This window comes from Corvus cornix, chromosome 6 (genome assembly GCF_000738735.6).
Source record: "Corvus cornix cornix isolate S_Up_H32 chromosome 6, ASM73873v5, whole genome shotgun sequence".
NCBI classification, from domain to species: domain Eukaryota; kingdom Metazoa; phylum Chordata; class Aves; order Passeriformes; family Corvidae; genus Corvus; species Corvus cornix.
The window spans coordinates 2308891-2329641 of NC_046336.1; the positions used below are offsets into that span (position 1 = coordinate 2308891).

At 46.7% G+C, this 20751-nt stretch overlaps 1 protein-coding gene across 9 annotated transcripts in view; it reads right to left on the reverse strand.

Annotated features, from left to right (window-relative positions):
* NPS (neuropeptide S) overlaps positions 1 to 8739 on the reverse strand; it is a 29471-nt gene extending 20732 nt beyond the window's left edge. For 7 of the 9 annotated variants that reach the window (XR_005602193.1, XR_005602192.1, XR_005602190.1 and 4 more), the window contains exon 1: positions 5277 to 5360. Coding sequence is in view for 2 of the 9 variants with exons in the window: in XM_039553912.1 (XP_039409846.1) it covers positions 3418 to 3627; positions 5277 to 5358; positions 7917 to 7960 (336 nt within the window). In the remaining 7 variants the exon portion in view is untranslated. Of the gene's footprint in view, positions 1 to 2558; positions 3628 to 5276; positions 5699 to 7916 lie in introns of those variants that run through there. The other 2 variants (XM_039553912.1, XM_039553913.1) reach the window with 2 other exon arrangements.
* Between the last annotated feature and the right edge of the window lie 12012 nt (positions 8740 to 20751).

Consider the following 20751-nt stretch of genomic DNA (forward strand, 5'->3'; position numbering starts at 1 on the left):
TCCCAGACTGAATTACTCACAAAGGCCAAGACCGGCCAGAGCGTTCCCAACTTCCCAACTTGCTCCTCAATCCCCAGACAAAGCATCACTCTTCCCACCCTCTGAACTCTTATCTTTTCTCTTTCTGTTAGTTTAGCCAAGAAACATAGAAAAGAAATTAATAAAAATTTTTTTTTTGCAGCATCCTGAATCCCTGTTCTCCAGAAAGGAATAAAATTAATGGCAGCACATTAATTACACTGCAGGCTGGCATCCCTACAGTTGTTCTTATTCTCCTCTTTTTACTGAAAGAAGACATTTTCTGCCACATTTCCAGTTCCTGTCAGCATAAAAATTAACGTGCCCAGCAATGGCACCCTCAGATCCTTATTTCCTGACAGAGATCACTGAGGTCACTCTCTGTTCTCTCCAAAATAAAGCCACCTTTAGAGTTCAGAGATGAGTTCAGCATTGCAGGGTGAGTTTTCTGTGGGTGGCGAAGGTGAGATCAACCCTGCAGTGACGGAACTCCTGAAAGGCAGCTGGATAATCTACATTTTCCAGGCTTGCTCTGGATTTAGGTGATTTAGGTGACTTATGGCTCTGGGTGGCCTCCTCATCCCATTGTTTTGTCCATGCAGATCCCTCCAGCTGGAGTGGCCTGTCAGGGAATGGCTAAATCATAAACAATGGGATTTTTCCAGCAGCCAATTTTTCTTTCATTCCTTATTTTCAATAAAAGGGGATGAAGGTCTGTGGGAGCAGGACACCAGCTCTGCATCCCTCTGGAACGTGCCCTGCTCAAAGGCAAATGCCAAAACACTGAATGAGTTACTCTCACTCCTGCACAATAAAGGAAGGGGAAAAGCCTGATTTTCCAAGCTCCACGAAGAGTTCTGTTGGCTTAAAGACAACCTTGCTCATCCCAGGTTACCAAGGCAGGAATGTATTTGATTATGTAGGAAAATGTTAACAAAAATGGATCTGAACACCCAAACAAAGGTAAATATGAACTTGTATGGGTTTTTTGCTTTCCTGAAAGATGATTTGGGTGGGGATATGAGCAGGACAGAGCCACAGCAGGCAGCTGCACTGGGACAAAACACCTCCATGCCCACAGCCATGCACCGATGCAGAATGGATTCATGGAATCATGGGATCATGGGATCATGGGATCATAGGATCACAGACTGGTTTGGGTGGGAAGGGACCTTAAAGCCCATCCAGTGCCACCCCTACCATGGGCAGGGACACCTCCCACTGTCCCAGGCTGCTCCCAGCCCCAATGTTCAGCCTGGCCTTGGACACTTCCAGGGATCCAGAGGCAGCCCCAGCTGCTCTGGACAATCCATGCACCTGGGACATGTGTTTGCTTCTGTCACTGCCCAGGAGTCATTGCCAGCCCTTCACTTGCAGTGCAGTTCTGCTCCTTGGGCAGTGCTGGACAGAGCTGGAGAGTGTTTGGGATGGAAAATTTTCAGGACATCTGCCATGGCTGAAATCCCAGCAGCCAGGGGTGACACGGGGCAGTGCCTGGCTGCAGTGGAACCCCTCGTGTCACCACGGAGCCATCCTGGGCTTGCTCCCATCTGACAGTACCCAAGGATAATAAATATCCAGCACATTCCTTGGGCATTTTTCATGGTTCCTAGGATTCCATGGCTCCTAGGATTCCATGTTTCCTGGATTCCATGGTTTCTGGGATTCCATGGTTTCTGGGATTCCATGGTGCCTGGGATTCCATGGTTCCTGGATTCCATGGTTCCTAGGATTCCATGGTTCCTAGGATTCCATGGTTCCTAAGGTTCCATGGTTCCTGGATTCCATGGTTCCTAGGATTCCATGGTTCCTAGGATTCCATGGTTCCTGGATTCCATGGTTCCTAAGGTTCCATGGTTCCTGGATTCCATGGTTCCTGGGTTCCATGGTTCCTAAGGTTCCATGGTTCCTGGATTCCATGGTTCCTGGGTTCCATGGTTCCTAAGGTTCCATGGTTCCTAGGTCCCATGGTTCCTGGGATCCCATGGTTCCTAGGATTCCATGGTTCCTGGGTTCCATGGTTTCTGGGTTCCGTGGTTCCTAAGTTCCATGGTCCCTAGGATCCCATGGTTTCCGGTTCCATGGTTCCTGGGTTCCATGGTTCCTGGGTTCCATGGTTCCCACTCGACTCAGCAACCTCAAGACTACCCCAAAGGAACTCAGGTGTTTAAGTGACTTTAAAACCCAGGATGTGTTAAACTTTTCAGCTGGGACAAAACCAGGCAGGAATGTGTTTCACCTCCTTGGATCAGCCAGAAATCATCCAGAAAAACCCACTGTCCCACCAGCACAGCTCCATGTTGGGGTCACTTCACCCCATGGCCTCAAGGGGGGCATCATAAAGGTGATGACACCAAACCATCTCATTGTAGGGTTAACAATGCTCTCCTGAGTTACGATATTTACCAGGGAAATATTAGAAAACATCCACATAGTGATTTATTATAATTAATACCGTAGCTTTGACTGCAAGAGGCATTGCAGTGACACTCTGCCACGTTTTCAAGCCAAGGGCACAGCTTGTTACGCTCAGGGGACACAGCCACAGGTAGAACTCACATGTGTGTAACTCAGCAGGTAGCCTTTCCTCCATACCACATTTACATATTTCATATCAAATGACTTTCTCTTTTTTTTTTTTTTTCTAACAGGAAATTAAAAAAAAATCCCAGATTTGGCACATTTCATCAACTGGGGGTTGCCTACCTAAGTCAATTAATTGAGGCACAGGGAGTGGTGCTGATACCCTGCCTTAGAGTGATTTCCCAGGATTCTTCTGGATATGAGATGAGACATCTCCAGAGATTATTTCCTGCCAAAGTCATTTTAAATAACTATATTAAAAAGCCAGTGGGAGTTACAAGTAGGGCCTGATTCTGTTTTTCACTGCTGGCCCTTCATATCTTTCGAAACCTGAAATGAAATGCACTTTAAGTCTGTATTAAAACTACCAGTTGTCTTCAAGTAAATGTGACTTGGAACGGGAAAGCACAGGAATGCCTCGTGTCTGGCAGAGAGGAGGGACTTTGGGAATAATATCCTCCATCCTCCCGCCAGGCTGCATGCACACATCTCCTCAAAGCACGGGATTACCTTTGTATTAATCAAAAAGCAACTTGATGAAATCTGTAGCTTGACAAAGGAGGGGAATTAAGCAAATGAAAACATTCATTTCGAGACAAAACTTTATGCTACTGTAACTTTGGGATCAAAGCCCTTCCTGAGCGCTCCCATCTGCTCCGCTTGGCTCGCGGCGCTTGGAAATCGACATCTGGTGATGCGCTGGGGACACGGGGACTCTGTCAGAGGTGGCTTTGTCAGAGAAAAGCATCAAACAGACTCAAAGCAACGACTGAAACATCAGATATCAAAATCTGGGCCGGGTTTTGGGACACTTGCTCAGGATTTTGCCCTTCGGAAGGAAGTTTTTTTAATTCCCGCTCCGACGCCGTTGCGGAAGGACCTTTTGTGGAGAGGGAACTCCAGGAGAGGCTTCCCAAGAGCCAGCACCTCATCCCTGCCCGCCTTGGAGAGGCAGCTGCTCAGCAGCACCAGGCACGAATCCGATTTCCCATACAGCTGGCAGGTCAAATAAAAAGGATTTCTGCTCTGGAGATTAAAGGCAGGCAAACAAACAAACAAGGAGGAAAGAAAAAGAGATAAGAGAAGGTAAAATTATGGATTTGTGTATTTGCCAGGACTTGTTCAGGATACAAAGCAAAGTAGAAACACAAAAGCAATTTATGCTTTGAATGACAAGGATGAGCTGTTATATTCTAAGGATTTATCGTGTTCAAAATCCGATTTTTTCATAGTTTTGGATACATTTCTGATCTAAAATACTGATACAATTATGTTTAGGGTATGATATGAATTGTTTTCTGTGATGCTGACCAGCTGTGACACTGCTTCCTTGGAACAACATGGGTGTTTATTGCTGGAAAATGAGATTTTTTCAGGGAAAAATTAAATACCAGCTTGTGTGAACTTCTGAGGCTTAAATTACAGGTAAGAGAAAACAAAAATACCTGTAAAGCTGAACTTTGGAGGAGGCTTTCCAGTAGTTATGACTCGTTATGGAAGTAGTTAGAAGTTTAATAATGACAAAGTAATAATGAGAATTTTAAAAAGTCTGGATAAAAATCCAGGGGTTTGCCCACATTCCTTTTACTTCCACTTTGTAGGGTAAAAATGCCAACTACATAAAAACTTTGACATATTTCAACAACTCTTAAAACAAACCGCATTTAATTACTGATGAATTGTAAAATATAAACATTTCCTGGCATGTCTATGGTTGCTCTGTGCAACTTTCATCATATTCTGATTTCCCAGCTGATTTTCCATCTAAAAGCAATATTCTGCCATCTCTAAAAATTCCATGCAAAGCCATAGGATTAACCCCTGGAATTGCTGGTAAAATTGCCATGAAATTCAGTAGGATTTGTTTTAATTCAGTGTTTTATTGCTCTTATTTAATACTGGTTATTACTTCAATTTTTTTTTTGTTTCAGGACTTTTTCTGCATCCAACACTTTCTGCCACTGACAAGGGGTTTCCCAGACTGAACTTTCTCCCTAACAAGAAAAAACGCTTTTTGCAAGAGAAAAACCAAAAAATCCAAAAACCAGGCAGAGAAATTCCTATTTTGAATTTTTAGCTGCTATTTCACTAGATTTACTGAATAAATGACTTTTATTTTGACATTTATTGAAGCAATTAAACTCCTTTTAACCACGACATCGTTGCCATAAAGAGAACCCATCCACTAGGAAATGTGGCTACTCAGATCCAGCTGTGTCTAAATAAATAAGTTGATTATAAATAAGTTAATTAACTGATAAACTAGCTAGCAATAAGTGCAATGAATACATATCTATCTAATTGCACCTATTTAAGATATGCAAGGAATTCCGATGAAATGGAGAGGGGATTTGTGTTTTTCTCTCTTCCATCCAGGATTCCGGCTCCCCACACTCCACATTAAATATGCACTGGGTTGCTCACATGATTATTTCAGAGGCTTGCATATTTTATAATAACTCCAGGAAAAATTAGGCCATGCTCCAGGAAAATGAGGTAATAATATTTAACCAATAGCTTTAATACAAGAAACTCCTTCATTTTATATATATAAAAAAAAAAAAGCCAAAAACATAGCAGCAAAGAAGCGATCAAACAAACAAAATGAATTTAAATAAAGGAGTAATTTAAGAGGAATGGAACAGATCTGGGAGGAAATAGGGAATGGGACTTACCATGGAAGGTCCAACTGGGTAACCCGAGCACACCAATGTCATGGAGATCCACAGAATGAAAACCAAGTTTAACCTGCATAGACTTCAAAGAAAAGCTGAGATTAATCAAAATTTGGACCAAAATCAAGCAAAATATGAGCAGAGAGCAACCCATGCACTGATTACCCCGCAGTGGCTTTACCTGCTCATTTTTTACCCAGCACTGTGTGTATGAACATGCAGCTCTACTACCAAATTCCTCACACATCCTTTCAGTTCTTCCTTAGGTGACCATTTTATACCAGAGTTCAGGAGGGAAAATGTCATCAAAGATGATTTTATTCTGACTAATTGCTCCTTGTCTGGCCTTTTCTTCTTGCTAAAAGGGAAAATGGCAAGAACACGCTCAGCTGCCATTACCAACTCCGGGGATTTCATTTGAAGTGTCCCACTAAATGTCTCTCAAGTGGCTTTATTGTTACCTCTGTGTCACCACTGCAAATCTGGACAGAGGTGTAAGGATTTCAAAAATACATCTCAAGAGTTTGTTACCACTTCCAATAGATCAGGCGGAGACCTTGCAAAGCCTGGCATCGAGGGAGAAACATTTAAAGTGCATTTTAAGTAGAAAGTTCCTCAAAGAGTTTTACTATACTCAAAACAGCCACAATATAGAGAAAAATATGTGGATTTTTAAAAATTTTTCTCCTCCCAGCATTATTTTTTTACGTGCTTAGCTCTTAATACACCGAATTAAGTTTTTTTCTTACAATTAAAATTCTTTGGCCATTAATTTCTACTCTGCAGCCGTATCTCAGCCCACATTGAGTTTAGTCAACACAAACTTCTACAAACTCTCTTAATCTCCAGCAACACAGCAAGTATTTCATGTCTAAAAGCATCATTTGTTGCTGCTACAAATTTAATGGTGCAGTATTTTAGGGGATTCTGTGGTTTATTTATCCAGAGGGGTGTGAAAGTGCTGCGTCCCACAAGGTTGGACAGCACAGGGGAGGGAATGCTGAAAAACATTAAATTCCATTTATTTTTTCTCAGAATGAGCACCACATCCACAAAAATGTGCTGGGTTAATGGTTGGACTCATGGATCTGAGAGCTTTTCCAACTTTAACAATTCCAGGATTCTAATGAAAACACTGAGGATTGTTTTTGGACAGCCACAGAGTGCTGTCAGTGCATGTCAGGCATGCACACAGTGAGTCAGAAACCCCAAATGTTGCGCTTGGTTTGGTGTTTACACTAAAAAATCAATGTATAGGGACTCCAGAATGGACCTTTGTGTGAGTCTTCAGGGAGACCTGAGCTGTTATAAATGATGTCAAATTTCAGTGCAATTTTTCACATAATTTTGACGATCTGAAAGGTCTTTTCCAACCATAATGATTCCACGATGCTGTGATTCAGTCTCCTGTTTAAGTGTATTTCATTCCAGGAGACAGACAGCTGTGAGAAGAAATCCAGTGGCATGGAAGAGCCTTTAAACAAGAACCCCTGATGTGATCTCAGGTTGTGGCTGACCATTTTTCCCTCGTCATGGTGGTGCTGATCATGTCGTGGTTGACAAAATCCAACGACTCTTTTAAAATGACTTTTTACAAGAAGTGCTTGTGGTTGCTGGTGAAGCTCTTCAGGACTGTCCAGGCCCACGAGGGCTGTGGAAACGAGGCTGAAATTTGCCTCATTTAAAGCCTGCAGAGAGCAATCCCTTTATAAAGCCATCAGGAGAACAGTTGATTATTTGCATATTCAGCCTGAGTCCTCTTATTCAGGGAGCAAATCCTCTCCTTGAATGGAACCTCCCATTCCCACTCGTCCAGGACCTCTAACTCCAAAGATAAGAGGATTAGGCCGTGTTCCTGCTGCAAAGAAAAGCACTTTGGGATGGATTCTGCCTGAGCACAGCTTAGCTCAGCTCTCATTGTGTCTGCATTTAGTCCTGCTCCGTTTTAATCCCAAATTAACCTTCACACAACACTTTTTGTGGAAGGTGAGGGGCCAGAACAGGCTGGTGATTAAAGCTCAGGGTTTCCAGGTTCAGCCTGAGACTCTCTGGGTAAACTGTGGGGAATTATTGAGTCAATTTTTTTAAATCATGGGGTTTTTGAGGCCCAGGTGACCTCCCACTGGGCCTGGTCACTCCCTCCTATGCTTACCTTTCTCACATCCCTCTAAGAGACGTTTTGACCAGGTGAGCAATCACAAACTGCTTCGGAACTGAAGAACCCAGGATCATGGAATAGTTTAGGTTGGAAAAGCTCTCTAAGATTGAGTCCAACCATTCCCCAGCACTGCCAAGGCCACCACTGCCCCATGTCCCCAAGTGCCACATCCACAGGGCTTTAAATCCCTCCAGGGATTGGAACACTACCTCTGCCAGGGTTGGACAGCCCTTGTTGGGAAGAAATGTTCCCAATATCCAACATGAACCTCCTCTGGTGATGCAGATGGCACCAAGGCAAGAGTCAACTGAGACATCACCACCCCAGAACGGGGCCCAAGGGCTTTGCTCACCCCTCAGACACAGAAAGGTATTTCCTGAATATTCAAACCCTCCCATTTGCTTCTCACTTCTTAGAGTTTACTTTTCCCAGCTTTTCAGGATGCAGTTTAACACAACACAACACAACACAACACAACACACCTGTGATTTGCATGCAAGAAGCATAGATGGAGATTTAGATCCATTCAAGATATTCCCACTTCAGGTTTGGAGGAATCAGGTTGAACAGCACAAGTGGCAATTGACATTTCTGTCTCCTGCTCTGTCTGCTGAGCACCCAGGCAGAGGCTCTGCTCCCAGGCTGGGTTCACTGGCAGCTATCAGAGGTCAAATGAATCATTAAGAACCACAGTAAAACCTCCCAGCATCCATAAAATTTGTATTTTCTGAGAATAAATCAGCAGCAATATCAGTGGCAATATCACCTCTTCCCTCCTGCCTGCCCTGTTGGAGGGACGCTGTATTGAACCTTGTTCCTCCTTTCCTTTGTTTCCCCCAAAAGTCATATGGAACAACACAAAACTCGCTGTTAAGCCTGTAAAACCTTGCAAATTATTGAGGTTCATAGGCCTGTAAGCTTCAGGACATGGTATTTCCCCCTCCTCCTTGACCCCCGCAGTCAATCCAAAGTGTTTAAACTGGCATCGTGTGACTTTGCTGAGGGATCATAACAAAAAAATCAATGAACACACCACAACCTGTCCATTGGCATAACCCCAAACGCTGTAAAACCATGGCTCCTGATAAAGGCAAGGTTCAAAATCTCCTTGTTTCCTTCTGGGATGCTCCCAGTGAAACCTCAGCATGGCTTTTCTGGAGAAAGCTGCCAGGATATTTTGTTCCAAGTTCAATATATTTTTTTTCTTGCTTTCAGGAGTTTCAAGAAACCCAAGAGCCAGCGTGGTTTGCTTTCAGACCACTGCAAGGTGCAAGCTGGAAATCAATCATGCTCCCAGCACATAAACCTGCTTCTGACTCAGTGATAATAGAAAATCCCAGCAAGACACAAAGAGAGAAGAAACACAGAAAGCAGAAAGTTCATTCCTTGGGTCAGTCCCTCTGTGCTCTCACTGCAAGGGGACACAACCAAACCCTTCACCTGCCCCATGAGATCTCATCTCCAGGGGCACAAAGGAGCTGCAGAGCTGCTGTGGATACACCTGACATATTCTGGGCATTTCCCTGCCATGGGTGCCTCCAATCCCCTTAAACTTGGGTATCATGAGGTGCTCCATCCCTGGCAGTGCCCAAGGCCAGGCTGGATGGGGCTTGGAGCAGCCTGGGACAGTGGAAGGTGTCCCTGCCCATGGCAGGGGTGGCACTGGATGGGCTTTAAGGTTTATCCCAACCCAACCCATTCCAGGCTTCTCTGATCCAGAAGGAGCACGGCCCTGGCTTACAGAGGTAAGGGGCTCTAAGACCAAATGATGCAGCTTGGGGGAAGCTCAGCTCCTGCCCCTCTCCTGCCCTCGGACCTTTGGGCAGTGCCTGCCCATCTCCACTGCCCCACAAGCAGTTGGCACTCGTGCCTAGGGCGGGGTCTGTCCCCTGTGTCATTTACCTGGCTCCTGAGCCACCCAGGGGTTTGCACAGAGCTCTCTGGGGAGGATGCAACAATCTCATCAAAGGTCAGGGGCACATTTTCTAGGACCACTGAGGCCTGTGCTGGCTGCTGTGGATAACCAGCTCTGTGCTCCTGTTTCAGCCTCAGAGGTTCTCCAGAAGGACAGAGCTGTTTATTGAATTCCTTTCTGGCTGCCAGCACTGCCGCCCGCAGAGCGAAGTCCTGTTAAGTGAGACACTGCTCGAGCTCCTTGCAGGCAGGGACAGCTCCTCTGCTGAGCCCTGGCAGCGTGCCCTGGCTGAAAGATGCGTGGCTCCTTTTTAAAAGGCAGTTTTTAATGCAATTCCACTCAGACACCGCTCCCCTCGCAGCCTGAGCCAGCAGCAGTTCAGGCTCCAGCCAGGCCCCCTCTGACGCACAGGTTTGATCTGTGAGAGAAGGAAAATCAAAAGGCATTAAAAGCAGAGCAGCACTGCCAGTCCTGCCCCCCTCCACAGCTTTGGTTTTCCTGGATGGATGCTCAGCAGGCAGGAGGGGAGCAGTGAGGGCTGCCAAGGTATGGAAGGAACAGGATTTGTGGACACTGTGAACCTCAGGATCTTCATTGCCACCTGGTTTCAGAGCACTCCTGCATCACTGCGGCTGTGCACGTCACTGTCATGGCAAAGGGGACGAAGCTGCAGTTGGATCCTCCCATGCCAGGGGGAAAAATTAGCTCCAAAATCCCATTTTTGGTCCTACGTCACACAGGAACCGTCGGCTGTGTCACAGTCACCATCCCCAGGATTTTAAACCCTAAATCGTCATCTCTAAATATATAAATTCCTTTTCCTTGTTACAGTCAGAGCTGGTGTGGGCAGAAGCAGCATGAGTTCTTTATCCCACTCCCCAGCACGTGTCCCAAACTGAAGCCAAGGTGGTGATGGAAAAAGTCATCACTGCCCACATCCCACAGCGTGTGGCACTCCCAGGCCCTGTGCCAGGCCACAGACGGCCACACAACCCCTGCTGATGTCACCCAACCCTGCTGATGTCACCCAACCCTGCTGATGATGTCACCCAACCCTGCTGATGTCACCACACTCGGGCTGGAGCCAACGTGAAGAGGCAGGAACGAAGCTTTTTGGCCAAAACATACTAAAACACGGCAGGAAGTGTTTCTAATTTATGGATCCCTTGCTTTTTTTGTCAGGTTCCTTAGCATGCTTTCAGAAAAACAATCTGCACAAAGTGCAGCGTGAAAAACAAGCTCTCCCTGCACCACCACCAAGCCCTCTGAGAATTTATCTGGAGGTAAAAGAAAAGAAAAGAAAGAGCAGAGCAGACAGAAGTTGCTCAAACCATTAAGAGGAGGCTGAGCAGCGGAAAAGTGGAGGTAATTAACATTTTTGCTACGCTGATCTGTGCGTGCCAACGTAATTTATGCACTCAGAAATCTCTCAAATAGATCCTGCAGGAAGTGGCTGCTGAAGAAAAGATGTCAGTGCTGAGCTAAAAAGACACCTGTCAAAGCCAACCCCAAATTCCTGCTCAGATGCAACAAAGATCTCGGTGATCTGAGAAAGGCTGAACAGTTGTTGAAGGAGAAGCCAGAAAGAGAAAAGAGCCTGGATAGACAAGAAAAGGCAAAGGGTTCTGAGGAGAGAGAGGAGAAAAGGATGTAGGAAAGCCTGATGTGACTTTTGGGGAAGAGATCAAACTTTAAAGGGATCAAACTTGAAAGGAGTCAAGGAAAGCTAACATAAATATTATAAATAGCAAGGAATAGGGAGAAAGAGCTGGGTGGCTTTGAAGGGCACAGTTTTTTATGGATTTTATTGCACTGTACCTCGAGGTTCTCCCATGGATAAGGCTAAGGAAAGGAAAACATACCCAATATTTTCTATTGGGATAATCTGGCCCAAGCAAGTTTGCATTGTTCCCCTTCAGAATCCCAGCACAAACCCATTTGTTTCTGCTCCCCAAATCCTTGGATGTCTCACCAACAGCATTGGGTCAGCTGGGAATGGGAAAAAGGGAGCAACGTAGGGAAAAGTCAGTCCTGGCAGCACACGTAAGCCAAGGAATTATGCTGGGAGGCAAAAAGTGGGACACAAACCTGTGGATCCATAATAACTGCAAGGTCAGCGAGGGGCACGGGGGATGCTGAATGCTGCTCAGGATACTCAGAACCCACAGGCTGGACACAAAGGGGGAATTGCTCACCCCTGAGCAGTTTTTTGTGCAATTCAGAGTGACCTTTCCCTGGAAAACAGCTCAGGTGGGTGCAAAGCAGCTGCCAGGAGGCTCTTTATCCCTACAGACAGCTGGGTGAGGAGCAAAGGGACCCTCACTTGGCAGAGAATGATGAGCAAATCTCCAGCTCGCAACTCAGGGTGACTCCATTTCCTCCTGAGCAGGCAGCATTTGGGAGGGAGACATCTCAGCTCTTCCTCAAATTAGCTCTTGGCATTTCTGGAGAAGGGGAAGGTGCCAGCTTGAATTTGTGACACGAGACCTCAAGTACCTTTAGGAAATAAGTGGCTACATCTGGAACACCACTCATCATGTGGAGGAGGTGAGAGGACGCACCTTTTTTCCTCCCAAATGCAGTGTTTTCCATCTGTTCTCCCTGCTCTTTTAGCTCGCTGCTGTTTCCTTTCTACTCGGCTGTGCCGCTTAAATAAACAAGGATATTGGAGCCTCTTTAGAGGAGACTCCTTTCCTGCAAAAGGCTTTTGAGGAGAAGGATTCTCTCCATAATGACCCTCTAAACAGCAAAGGAAGGGAGCTGAGCCGCGGAGCCGAGCACGAAGTGTTTAAAATCTGCCTGTAGGAAGATAAAATCAAACTGTGAGTCTGCCTCGCTCTGCAGGCTCTGGAAATGCCAGGTCTGGATCAATTCCTGGCGACTTTTGCCGCTTGTAAAGGTCCTTGAGCAGGAGAGAGGGAATGTGGCTGTCAAACAATTCCGTGCCTTTTGTCTGAACACGGCCGACCCAAGAGCTTCATTTCCCTTTGTGTTCTCTCCCTCTTCTAAAAGGCTTCATCCAAAAATATCCCACACCAAAAGGCAGGAGAAGTTTTCGTTTCCTCACTGAAAGCCTGTTGCAGCTGGCTGGATTTTTCTTGCTTTGTGCAAAAGGATTTCTTCGTGCCCAATTAGGTTTTAATGCCTGATACAATTCCTTCAAAAGTTAGAACTGCAAAGGGACTTTTAATGAGGTCAGGGAGTGACAGAAAAAGGGGGAAAGTAGGTTTAGGTTGGATATCGGGAAGGAATTGTTCCCTGGCAGGGTGGGCAGGCCCTGGCACAGGGTGCCCAGAGCAGCTGGGGCTGCCCCTGGATCCCTGGCAGTGTCCAAGGCCAGGCTGGACAGGGTTTGGAGCACCCTGGCACAGTGGAAGGTGTTTGAGGCCCTTCCAACCCAACCCATTCCATGATTCGATGATGTTATGATTCTGTGATATCTGCCTCCCTTATCCTTCTATTATTTGCCTCAGTACTGGATTTGCAAACCTCATCTCTCCCCTCTCCACCCTCTGAGTTCCCCTTTTAGCATCAGGGTCTTCAAGGTTTTTGGAGGTAATCAACTGCCACTTCTTAATCAGGAGCACAGATTAATCTGAATAAACATGAAATCCAATATTAGAAAAGCTCATACAGCCCTGTTCTCTGGGGAACAGAAAAGGCCAGAGGTGCTGAGGGTCAGGATTGCTCCCTATGGCAGGACAGGGGATATTCTCCAGCTCCTCAGCTCAGACTTTCCCTGTTCCAGTCCCTCAGGAAGAGCACTGAAGGCACAGTACATGAAAAGGAGCAGCTCTCCATGCACTTGACACTGCTCTGACTGCCAGGAGTGAACGTGCAGTGCTCAAAAACGCAGTGACTCTTTGTTCCTTGCACAGCTCCTGCCTGCTGACAGCCTGGCCTTTCATTGGAGCAGGGACAGCTCAGCCTTTGAAACCCAATTCCCAGCTCAGGAGAGCACTGGAAAAATGACCGGATGGACTTCAGTATTGCACTCCTCAATAAAGGCTGAGCTGTGAGGGGTGAGCACAGACAGGGCAGCTCCTTCAACGGGCTGAGGGCCTCGTTGGAAAAGCGGGAAACGCTCCCGGAATTAACGCTCCGTGGAAGCACCACTCACCTGAATGATTGGTGGCATCCAGGCTGTCTCTGGGTTTAGGTTTTCAGGGATAAAGGGATGCTTCTCCTGGTGTTTCATGAGCCATCCTCTGGCTCAGGGATCCCTGCCAGGGCTCCTGCCCTTCGGCATCGCCTCAGGAGGTGCGAGAAGCTCCAACTACTACAACGAATTATGAATGAGCAGCTGAGGAAGCACAGCTCCCACAGTTCCCGGTCCCTTCACCGCAGCAGGAATGACACGACCACATTACAGATAAGAGATCCCTTGAAACTCAAATAACCCCACAGTTCTCTGCCTTGCCAAACTCCATAACATCAGCAGCGCCTAAGCCAGCAGGACAGCAGCTAAAAATACTCAGCTCCAGCTCATCCCAGGCTCCTGATGGAAGGGCAGAGTCCCTGACATGTGCTCCCTGCAAGTGTCACACCCCGGGGCACGGCTCTGCCACGGCCCCACGACTGCACACCCACGACAGGGCCAAGGGCCTCAGCACAAAGTTCTCCATTGCCCTGGCACGATTCACAGCTCAGCCCTGCTGTGGTTTCCTGGTGAATCTCAGGGTCTGTGTTTTCAGTGTCAGACTGCTCTTCAGCCCCATCAAGTCCCTTTGCAGTCCCTGTAGTTCACAGGCTGTAAATTGGCAATTTCTGAACCAAATGTCAGCGATGGGAAACACAGACCTGGATAACTTTGTGTTTCCCAGCGCTATTTCCCAACCTAGAGCCTCTCCCCAAACCCGGCTGACACTTTTGGGGTGGTGTAGGAAAAAGAGGGGCTGGGGAGGGACTTGGAAGAAGAGCAACTGTGTTCATGCAGAGTTCAGATTGCCTGCTGTCCTTCTGTGCTCAGTCCCATTTTCTGCAAGAACAAACAGAGAACCAAAACCAAATGTATTTACTGTGCTTTTTTCTGCTGCATAAAGTGATGTTTTCATAGAATCCCAGAACGGTTTGGGTTGGAACAGACCTTAAACCTTACCCAGTGCCACCCCCTGCCATGGGCAGGGACACATTCCACCATCCCAGGGTGCTCCAACTTGGCCATGGACATTTCCAGGGATCCAGGGGCAGCCACAGCTTCTCTATGCCAGGACCTTACCACACTCACAGGGAAGAATTTCCTCCAATATCTAACCTAAACTACTGTTTTTCAGTTTAAAGCCATTCCCCCTTGTCCTGTCACTACCTGCCCTAATAAAAAAATCCCTCTCCAGCTCTCTTGCAGCCCTTTTAGGTACTGAAAGGCCACAAGAAGATCATCTCAGAGACTTCTCTTCTTCCCTTACTTTCAGCCATGTGGGGTTTTCTCTCTTTTCTCACTGCTGTTTCTCTGTAGGGAGGGGTAGCCCTGGTCCAGCTGCCCCTGAGCTGGGTTTCTCTGCATTCACAGCACCCACTCAGTCCTTGCCAGCAGGCTACATGTCCTGAGCAGTCAAATCCTCTTTATTCCAGACAATCTCAGCCCTGGGAACGACCTTAGCTGAGAGAGAACACATCCCAAACTCATCCAAAGCGTATTTGCTTCCGTAACCTCGGCGGAGCTCGGCAAGGCACGGCTGCTCTGCGGGGCTGGCCAGGCAGGCCCCACTCCCTGCTGTGGATGAAGATGTTCCAGTTGCCTGGGAAACCATTCTTTGGGATCACTGAAATGTATTCCACACCTTTGCCTTCAGATCCAACATTAGCACTTTGTCTGGGAGAGAATCCTGACGCGAGAGGAACCTGCAGGAACCAAAGCACTCCTTTCACAGGGATAAATCCAACAGAAAGTCACTCACAGCCCAACAACAACCAGATCTGCCCCAAAAGAGGAAAGATCAGTCAGAGCATTTGAGCACCTCATCCCTCAGCTGAGGACACGAGGCTTAAATCCATTAGGATATTACCAGCAGGTGGAAGAATTGGCTGAGTAGAGATGAAGGAGCTGCAATCAAAGGAGATGGGATTATTCAAGGGCTCAGAGCATTTATTTAGATTAAATATTTGCAAACTGGGATATTTTTTGGCCTATTTGACGAAAGAATGCATTCAATACTTACAGCAGGAGCACCAGGTAGGACCTTAAAAACCATCTCGTTCCAACCCCCTGCCATGAAAATATGGTTGGGGCACCAGACTGATTTTAGAGGACAAAAATCCATAAAGAAAAGCAGGATATTGCTCCAAATGTCCTACTCCTGGCAGCAGTTTAGACAAGGAAAGCAGTATCATTTCACTGCTTGCTTACCTTCAATCAGAAAACAACACTGGGCTTTAATTCCTCCTGTGGGTGTAGTCAGCTCTTAAGTTGAAATCCAGGCTTTAATATCTTCTCCTCATAATTTAGGTCATGGGCAGGGAAGCAACGCAGGGAAATAGAGAGAAAATTCAGGCTTTGCAACAGATGCTCAAAAACTGCAGCTTGTGCTCGAGGCTCCCAGGGCACCGACCGCAGCCACTCCTCTGCTCAGAAAGCCTTGCAGCCAAAAAAGAGAGGCTGAAATCCCTGTGGGATTTATATCCCGAGTTACAAGGCCTTTGTAGGGTCTGTCTCCAATCCCTGAGGTCAGTAAGGAATGTTCTGGTCTTCCCTCTGAGTGCTCATCCCCCAGGGGCAGCTGGAAGAGCCGCAGGAGGAAGCGCTGGAGGTGCTGCACTCCCAGCTTCCTGCCCCTGGAAGGGTCAAAAAGAGACAAACAGGGATGTTAAAGGAATCATTGGGATCATCCAGTTCACGTGCATGGAAAAGTGGAAGAAATAAAGGGTTTAATGGAAAAGTGTCTCAACAGAAGGCGGGGAGAGCTGGGGGTGTTCATCTGGGGAAGGGTCCAGAGATCTTCGAGCTCCTTCCAGGGCCTAAAGGGGTTCCAGGAGAGCTGGAGAGGGACTGGGGACAAGGCATGGAGGGACAGGACACAGGGAATGGCTTTAAGCTGAAGAAGGGGAGATTTAGATGGGATGTTGGGAAGGAATTGTTGCCTGGGAGGGTGGGCAGGCCCTGGCACAGGGTGCCCAGAGCAGCTGGGGCTGCCCCTGGATCCCTGGCAGTGCCCAAGGCCAGGCTGGACATTGGGGCTGGGAGCAGCCTGGGACAGTGGGAGGTGGATCTGGATGAGCTTTAAGGTCCCTCCAACCCAAACCAGTCCAGGATTCTGTGATTAAACAGCAAATTCCAGTGGGAGTAGTCTGGGAGAATCTTGTGCTGTTTTTTTCCAGTCTTACATTAAAAAAATCCAAACAAACCAAAACCCTTTCCCTGTTGTCTCTGACACAAATTCTGCAGTTCAGTGTTTCAGGGGGGTCCCGTTCACCCCCAGAATTCTGAATTCCACCCCTGCTCAGTGACTCTCTGCAGTTTATGGTGCTCACACTCATCTAAACACAATTACACTGCACAGGGCCATAAACTCCCCGTTCTGGGAGGTGGAAGCAGCTTCCTTCTCACATTTATTAAACCGTGTTTATACACATCCCTACTAATTTATATGGCACCTTCCTTGTTAAATAGAACAGAAAAATATAATTGAGTCTTCCATTCCCAATGGGGTTTTTTTGGGTTTTTTTTTTATTGCCAACATAAACATGCATCAGTTTTTGAGCATCCAAAAGTCATCTGGAGCTTTAGATGTTCAGGGCAAGGCAGCCTTGGGGTTTTTGCTGGGTCACCATCAGAGGTTGTTCCACCCAGCTGACACCAAACACTGCTAAAAACACACTCAGCTCCTTCCCAACTGCTCAAACAAAATTAAAATTCCAGGAAACTGCAGCCAGTTGATTCCTAACATACATTTCAAGTGTAACTGCCTCAACTTTTTCTTTATTATTTTCTTAATATTTCACCTGTGTTTGGATGTGATTTGAGATTTTCAGAAAGTCAGTTTCTGGAGAAAATGTTAATAATGAATGAAGTGAAATTAATCCTACCACAGGTGGATGTGCCATGGATTTCAGTTTAGGAGAACACAGGATCTTCTGTGTCCTGTTACCAGCCAGCCTCTTTGTATTGGAAAGGGAGGGAAAAGGGAAGGAAAAGGGAAGGAAAAAAGGAAGAGGGAAGGAAAAAAGAAAGAGGGAAGGGGGAAGGAGAGGGAAGGGAAGGGAAGGGAAGGGAAGGGAAGGGAAGGGAAGGGAAGGGAAGGGAAGGGAAGGGAAGGGAAGGGAAGGGAAGGGAAGGGAAGGGAAGGGAAGGGAAGGGAAGGGAAGGGAAGGGAAGGGAAGGGAAGGGAAGGGAAGGGAAGGGAAGGGAAGGGAAGGGAAGGGAAGGGAAAGGGAAGGGAAGGGAAGGGAAGGGAAGGGAAGGGAAGGGAAGGGAAGGGAAGGGAAGGGAAGGGAAGGGAAGGGAAGTTCCCTTTTGCCCGTTTTCTCCTGGCTCAGCAGTGAATTCCAGGCAGTCTGACACCACCCAGCAGAGGCTGATGAAGCTGCTGCCAATGCCCTCAGCAGCAAACCAAAGGAACAGCTTCCAGGGGCTGGGATGGCAATTCCAACATCCCTGCTCCCACAGCCCCTTGGCTGTCAAATTAGCACTTGGAGGGACGGTGCCCTGCGAGGGGGAATTCTGTCGTGCAGGGGCCAAACCCACTGCCAGGGCTGGGAGCTGCATTCCAGCAGGGAGGGAATCCGTGCCCAGCAGCAGCCCTGGATATCCAACCTGCTCTGGGGGCTCATTAAAATGAACCCAAATAAACAAAATAAACCCAAATACAGCTCCGAGATATTATCATGGTGCAGCATTGCCAGGGATGCCACAAAACGACTGACATCCATTTTTTCCATCTGCTTAGGCACTCCAAGCCAACCATCCAGCACTGCCAAAGCAACTGCACCAAATCTAGACCCATGGCAAAAATCACTGCACCTGAACAGTCCCAGCAGAGCCCCCAAATTCACTTTTCCGTTCCTTTATTCCCTCCTGAAAGCAAAAGCTGCAACACTCTGTGAGAGCTCCGTGCCACCAGCAGAGAGGATGTCACCAGAAAGCTCCAGGAGAAGAGTTTTTCAATGCAGAGGAGAAAATTACTGTTTCCCCAGGAGTACCAAATCCCATGTCAAGGACAAAAACAAAATTAAAATAAAATAGATCTGGACAGCAATTCTGTAGTTTCACCAGGAAATGTTTTGTGATGAAGCTGAGCAAGTAAACAGAATGTCAAGTACCCAGATAAAAGACTTTCACATACTGGACAAGCCAAAGGTGTTTTGTTGTTGTTTTTTTTTAATAGGTACTTTTTTTTTTCCTGCAAATAAATGTCCCTACACATTTTTTAGGGAGAGCAATGCGCTGGAGCATCATGAAATAGTGGAGAAGTGCCCAACTCCAGGCAGCCAGGGTTAGCAGGTCAAAGACAGCAGGACTTTCCAGGATGAATTCTGGATAAAAACCCTAAAAAACCCCACAGGTTTCCTTTACATCACATCAACTGCTCCCCTCTGCTGTTCTGCTGCACAGAAAGCAGAAAAATGCCTGGACTGAAACAACCCTGGAAATAAAAGGGTGATTCTGCTGCCTTGGGGGACGCTGCTGGAAAACTCCATGTGTTCTTTTGTCTGCCTTTGCCCCTGGAAAAATCCATCAGCACTTCAGGCTTTAGGGCTTTCTGGAATTATTTTATTCCGTGTTAAGTGCAAAACATGAATCGATATTTATGGTGCACTGTGTCTTGCCCCAAAAAAGGATTTGAATTTGGTAGCCACAGAGACCATATGTTGCAGATCATGGAGCAGATTTCCCTTTGTGGAATCACTGAGAGCTTCAGGAATCTTTGGACAAGCCTGGGACAATATCCAGTTGTAAATGAAGTGCCTCAATTATTTGAGATTATCATTTCAAACAGGGTCTCTGTATTATGGAGCCCTTGGTTATTTGCTTCTAAGCCTGGGTGATTTATCCTGCACTCCAGGATTTATTTTGCAATGGTTCACATCTCTTAGCAGGGCCCACATTTATTTTCATAATTAGGATCGTTGCAATGTTTTGATTTGGTTGGTGACATTTGCATCTCATTACACGGAACTTCTCTGTGCCAGTACAAGTGTATTTCATCCAGCCCTGTCCTGGGGGAGCAGAGAACTGGAAAAACACTCCCACAAAGGCTTCAGCTCCTCAGTTTCTATAATCAGATGTCCTCAGACAAGCAATTCCAACTAATTCCTACAACAGGCCCCACAAAGGGCTCCATTTGTCTGCAGCAAGCAGGTCCTGACTGTTCCCATCCATCCCTTTCCATCCCTAATGCATTCCCCTGCCCACAGAAATGGGGATGGACGTATTTTGAGTCTGAGGCTGCAGCTAGAGAAGTGTGAATTAAAGGAATTACCTTGGAAAGAAGAGGTTTTCAGTCTTCTTCTCTCGTGGAACAGAGAGCAGGCAGCTGCTGTGACAGGAGCTGTGACAGGCTGGGAGCTCAGGACTCTCAAGGTGATGTTTAGTTGGATGCAGGTTCAATGATGATGGAAAATTCCAGGATTTCAGCAACTGGACTTTCACTGTCTGTCAAATAATTTAAGAGAAATCATTACAAGGGCAAAGTCAGTTAGAAAAAGCACTGACACAGAAAAACGTCCCCAGATGAGACCTTTGCCCCCAGCATGGGTAAAGCATGTGGCAGCAACATCCTTTAAAATATGGTTCTGGGATTTACAGCAACTGGATTTCCATTTCTTCAGGCGGTTTATCATTATCAGCAGCCCAAGCACAAGACTAAATGCACTAATTCCAACAAGCAAGAATGGTGCAAAAAATGGTGCAAAACACTGTCCATAAAGGTAAATTTCAGAATTAAAGTAACATTATTCCAGGAATTATTAATTATTCCAGGAAGCGCTGGAAAATGAAGGCATTTCACACAGGGACTGGATGAAATAAATACCCCAACATGTGACCTGACTGACAGCAATAAAGTCCTCACAAATTTTAATTGCTTTGCCAAATATCTGCTTCCAAAATATTTGCAACGAGTCAGCTCTGCAAAAACCTGTGGATGTAAAAAGTCTGTGGCTGCTCACAGACACCGAAATGACCCTTCCAGAAAGCTTCCATGAGCTGGGACCTACTGCCAGCTCCTTGCTGTAGGAACATGGATTTGTCTGGAAGTGCTGAAGGGTCTTTATTCCACACAAAAAACAGGGGAGAAGAGAGGGAACAAGCAGGCAGAGGCTGCAGGGCAGCATTGCCACCCTCCCAGAGCTGCATTTGGAGGTGAGGAGAGCAGTGAGGGCAGAAACGACGGACGAAATCATTGACTGAGGCAAAGCCAAAGCCTGGTTTGTGCTGCAGCTAATCCCAGTCAGGATCAACAAGGAAT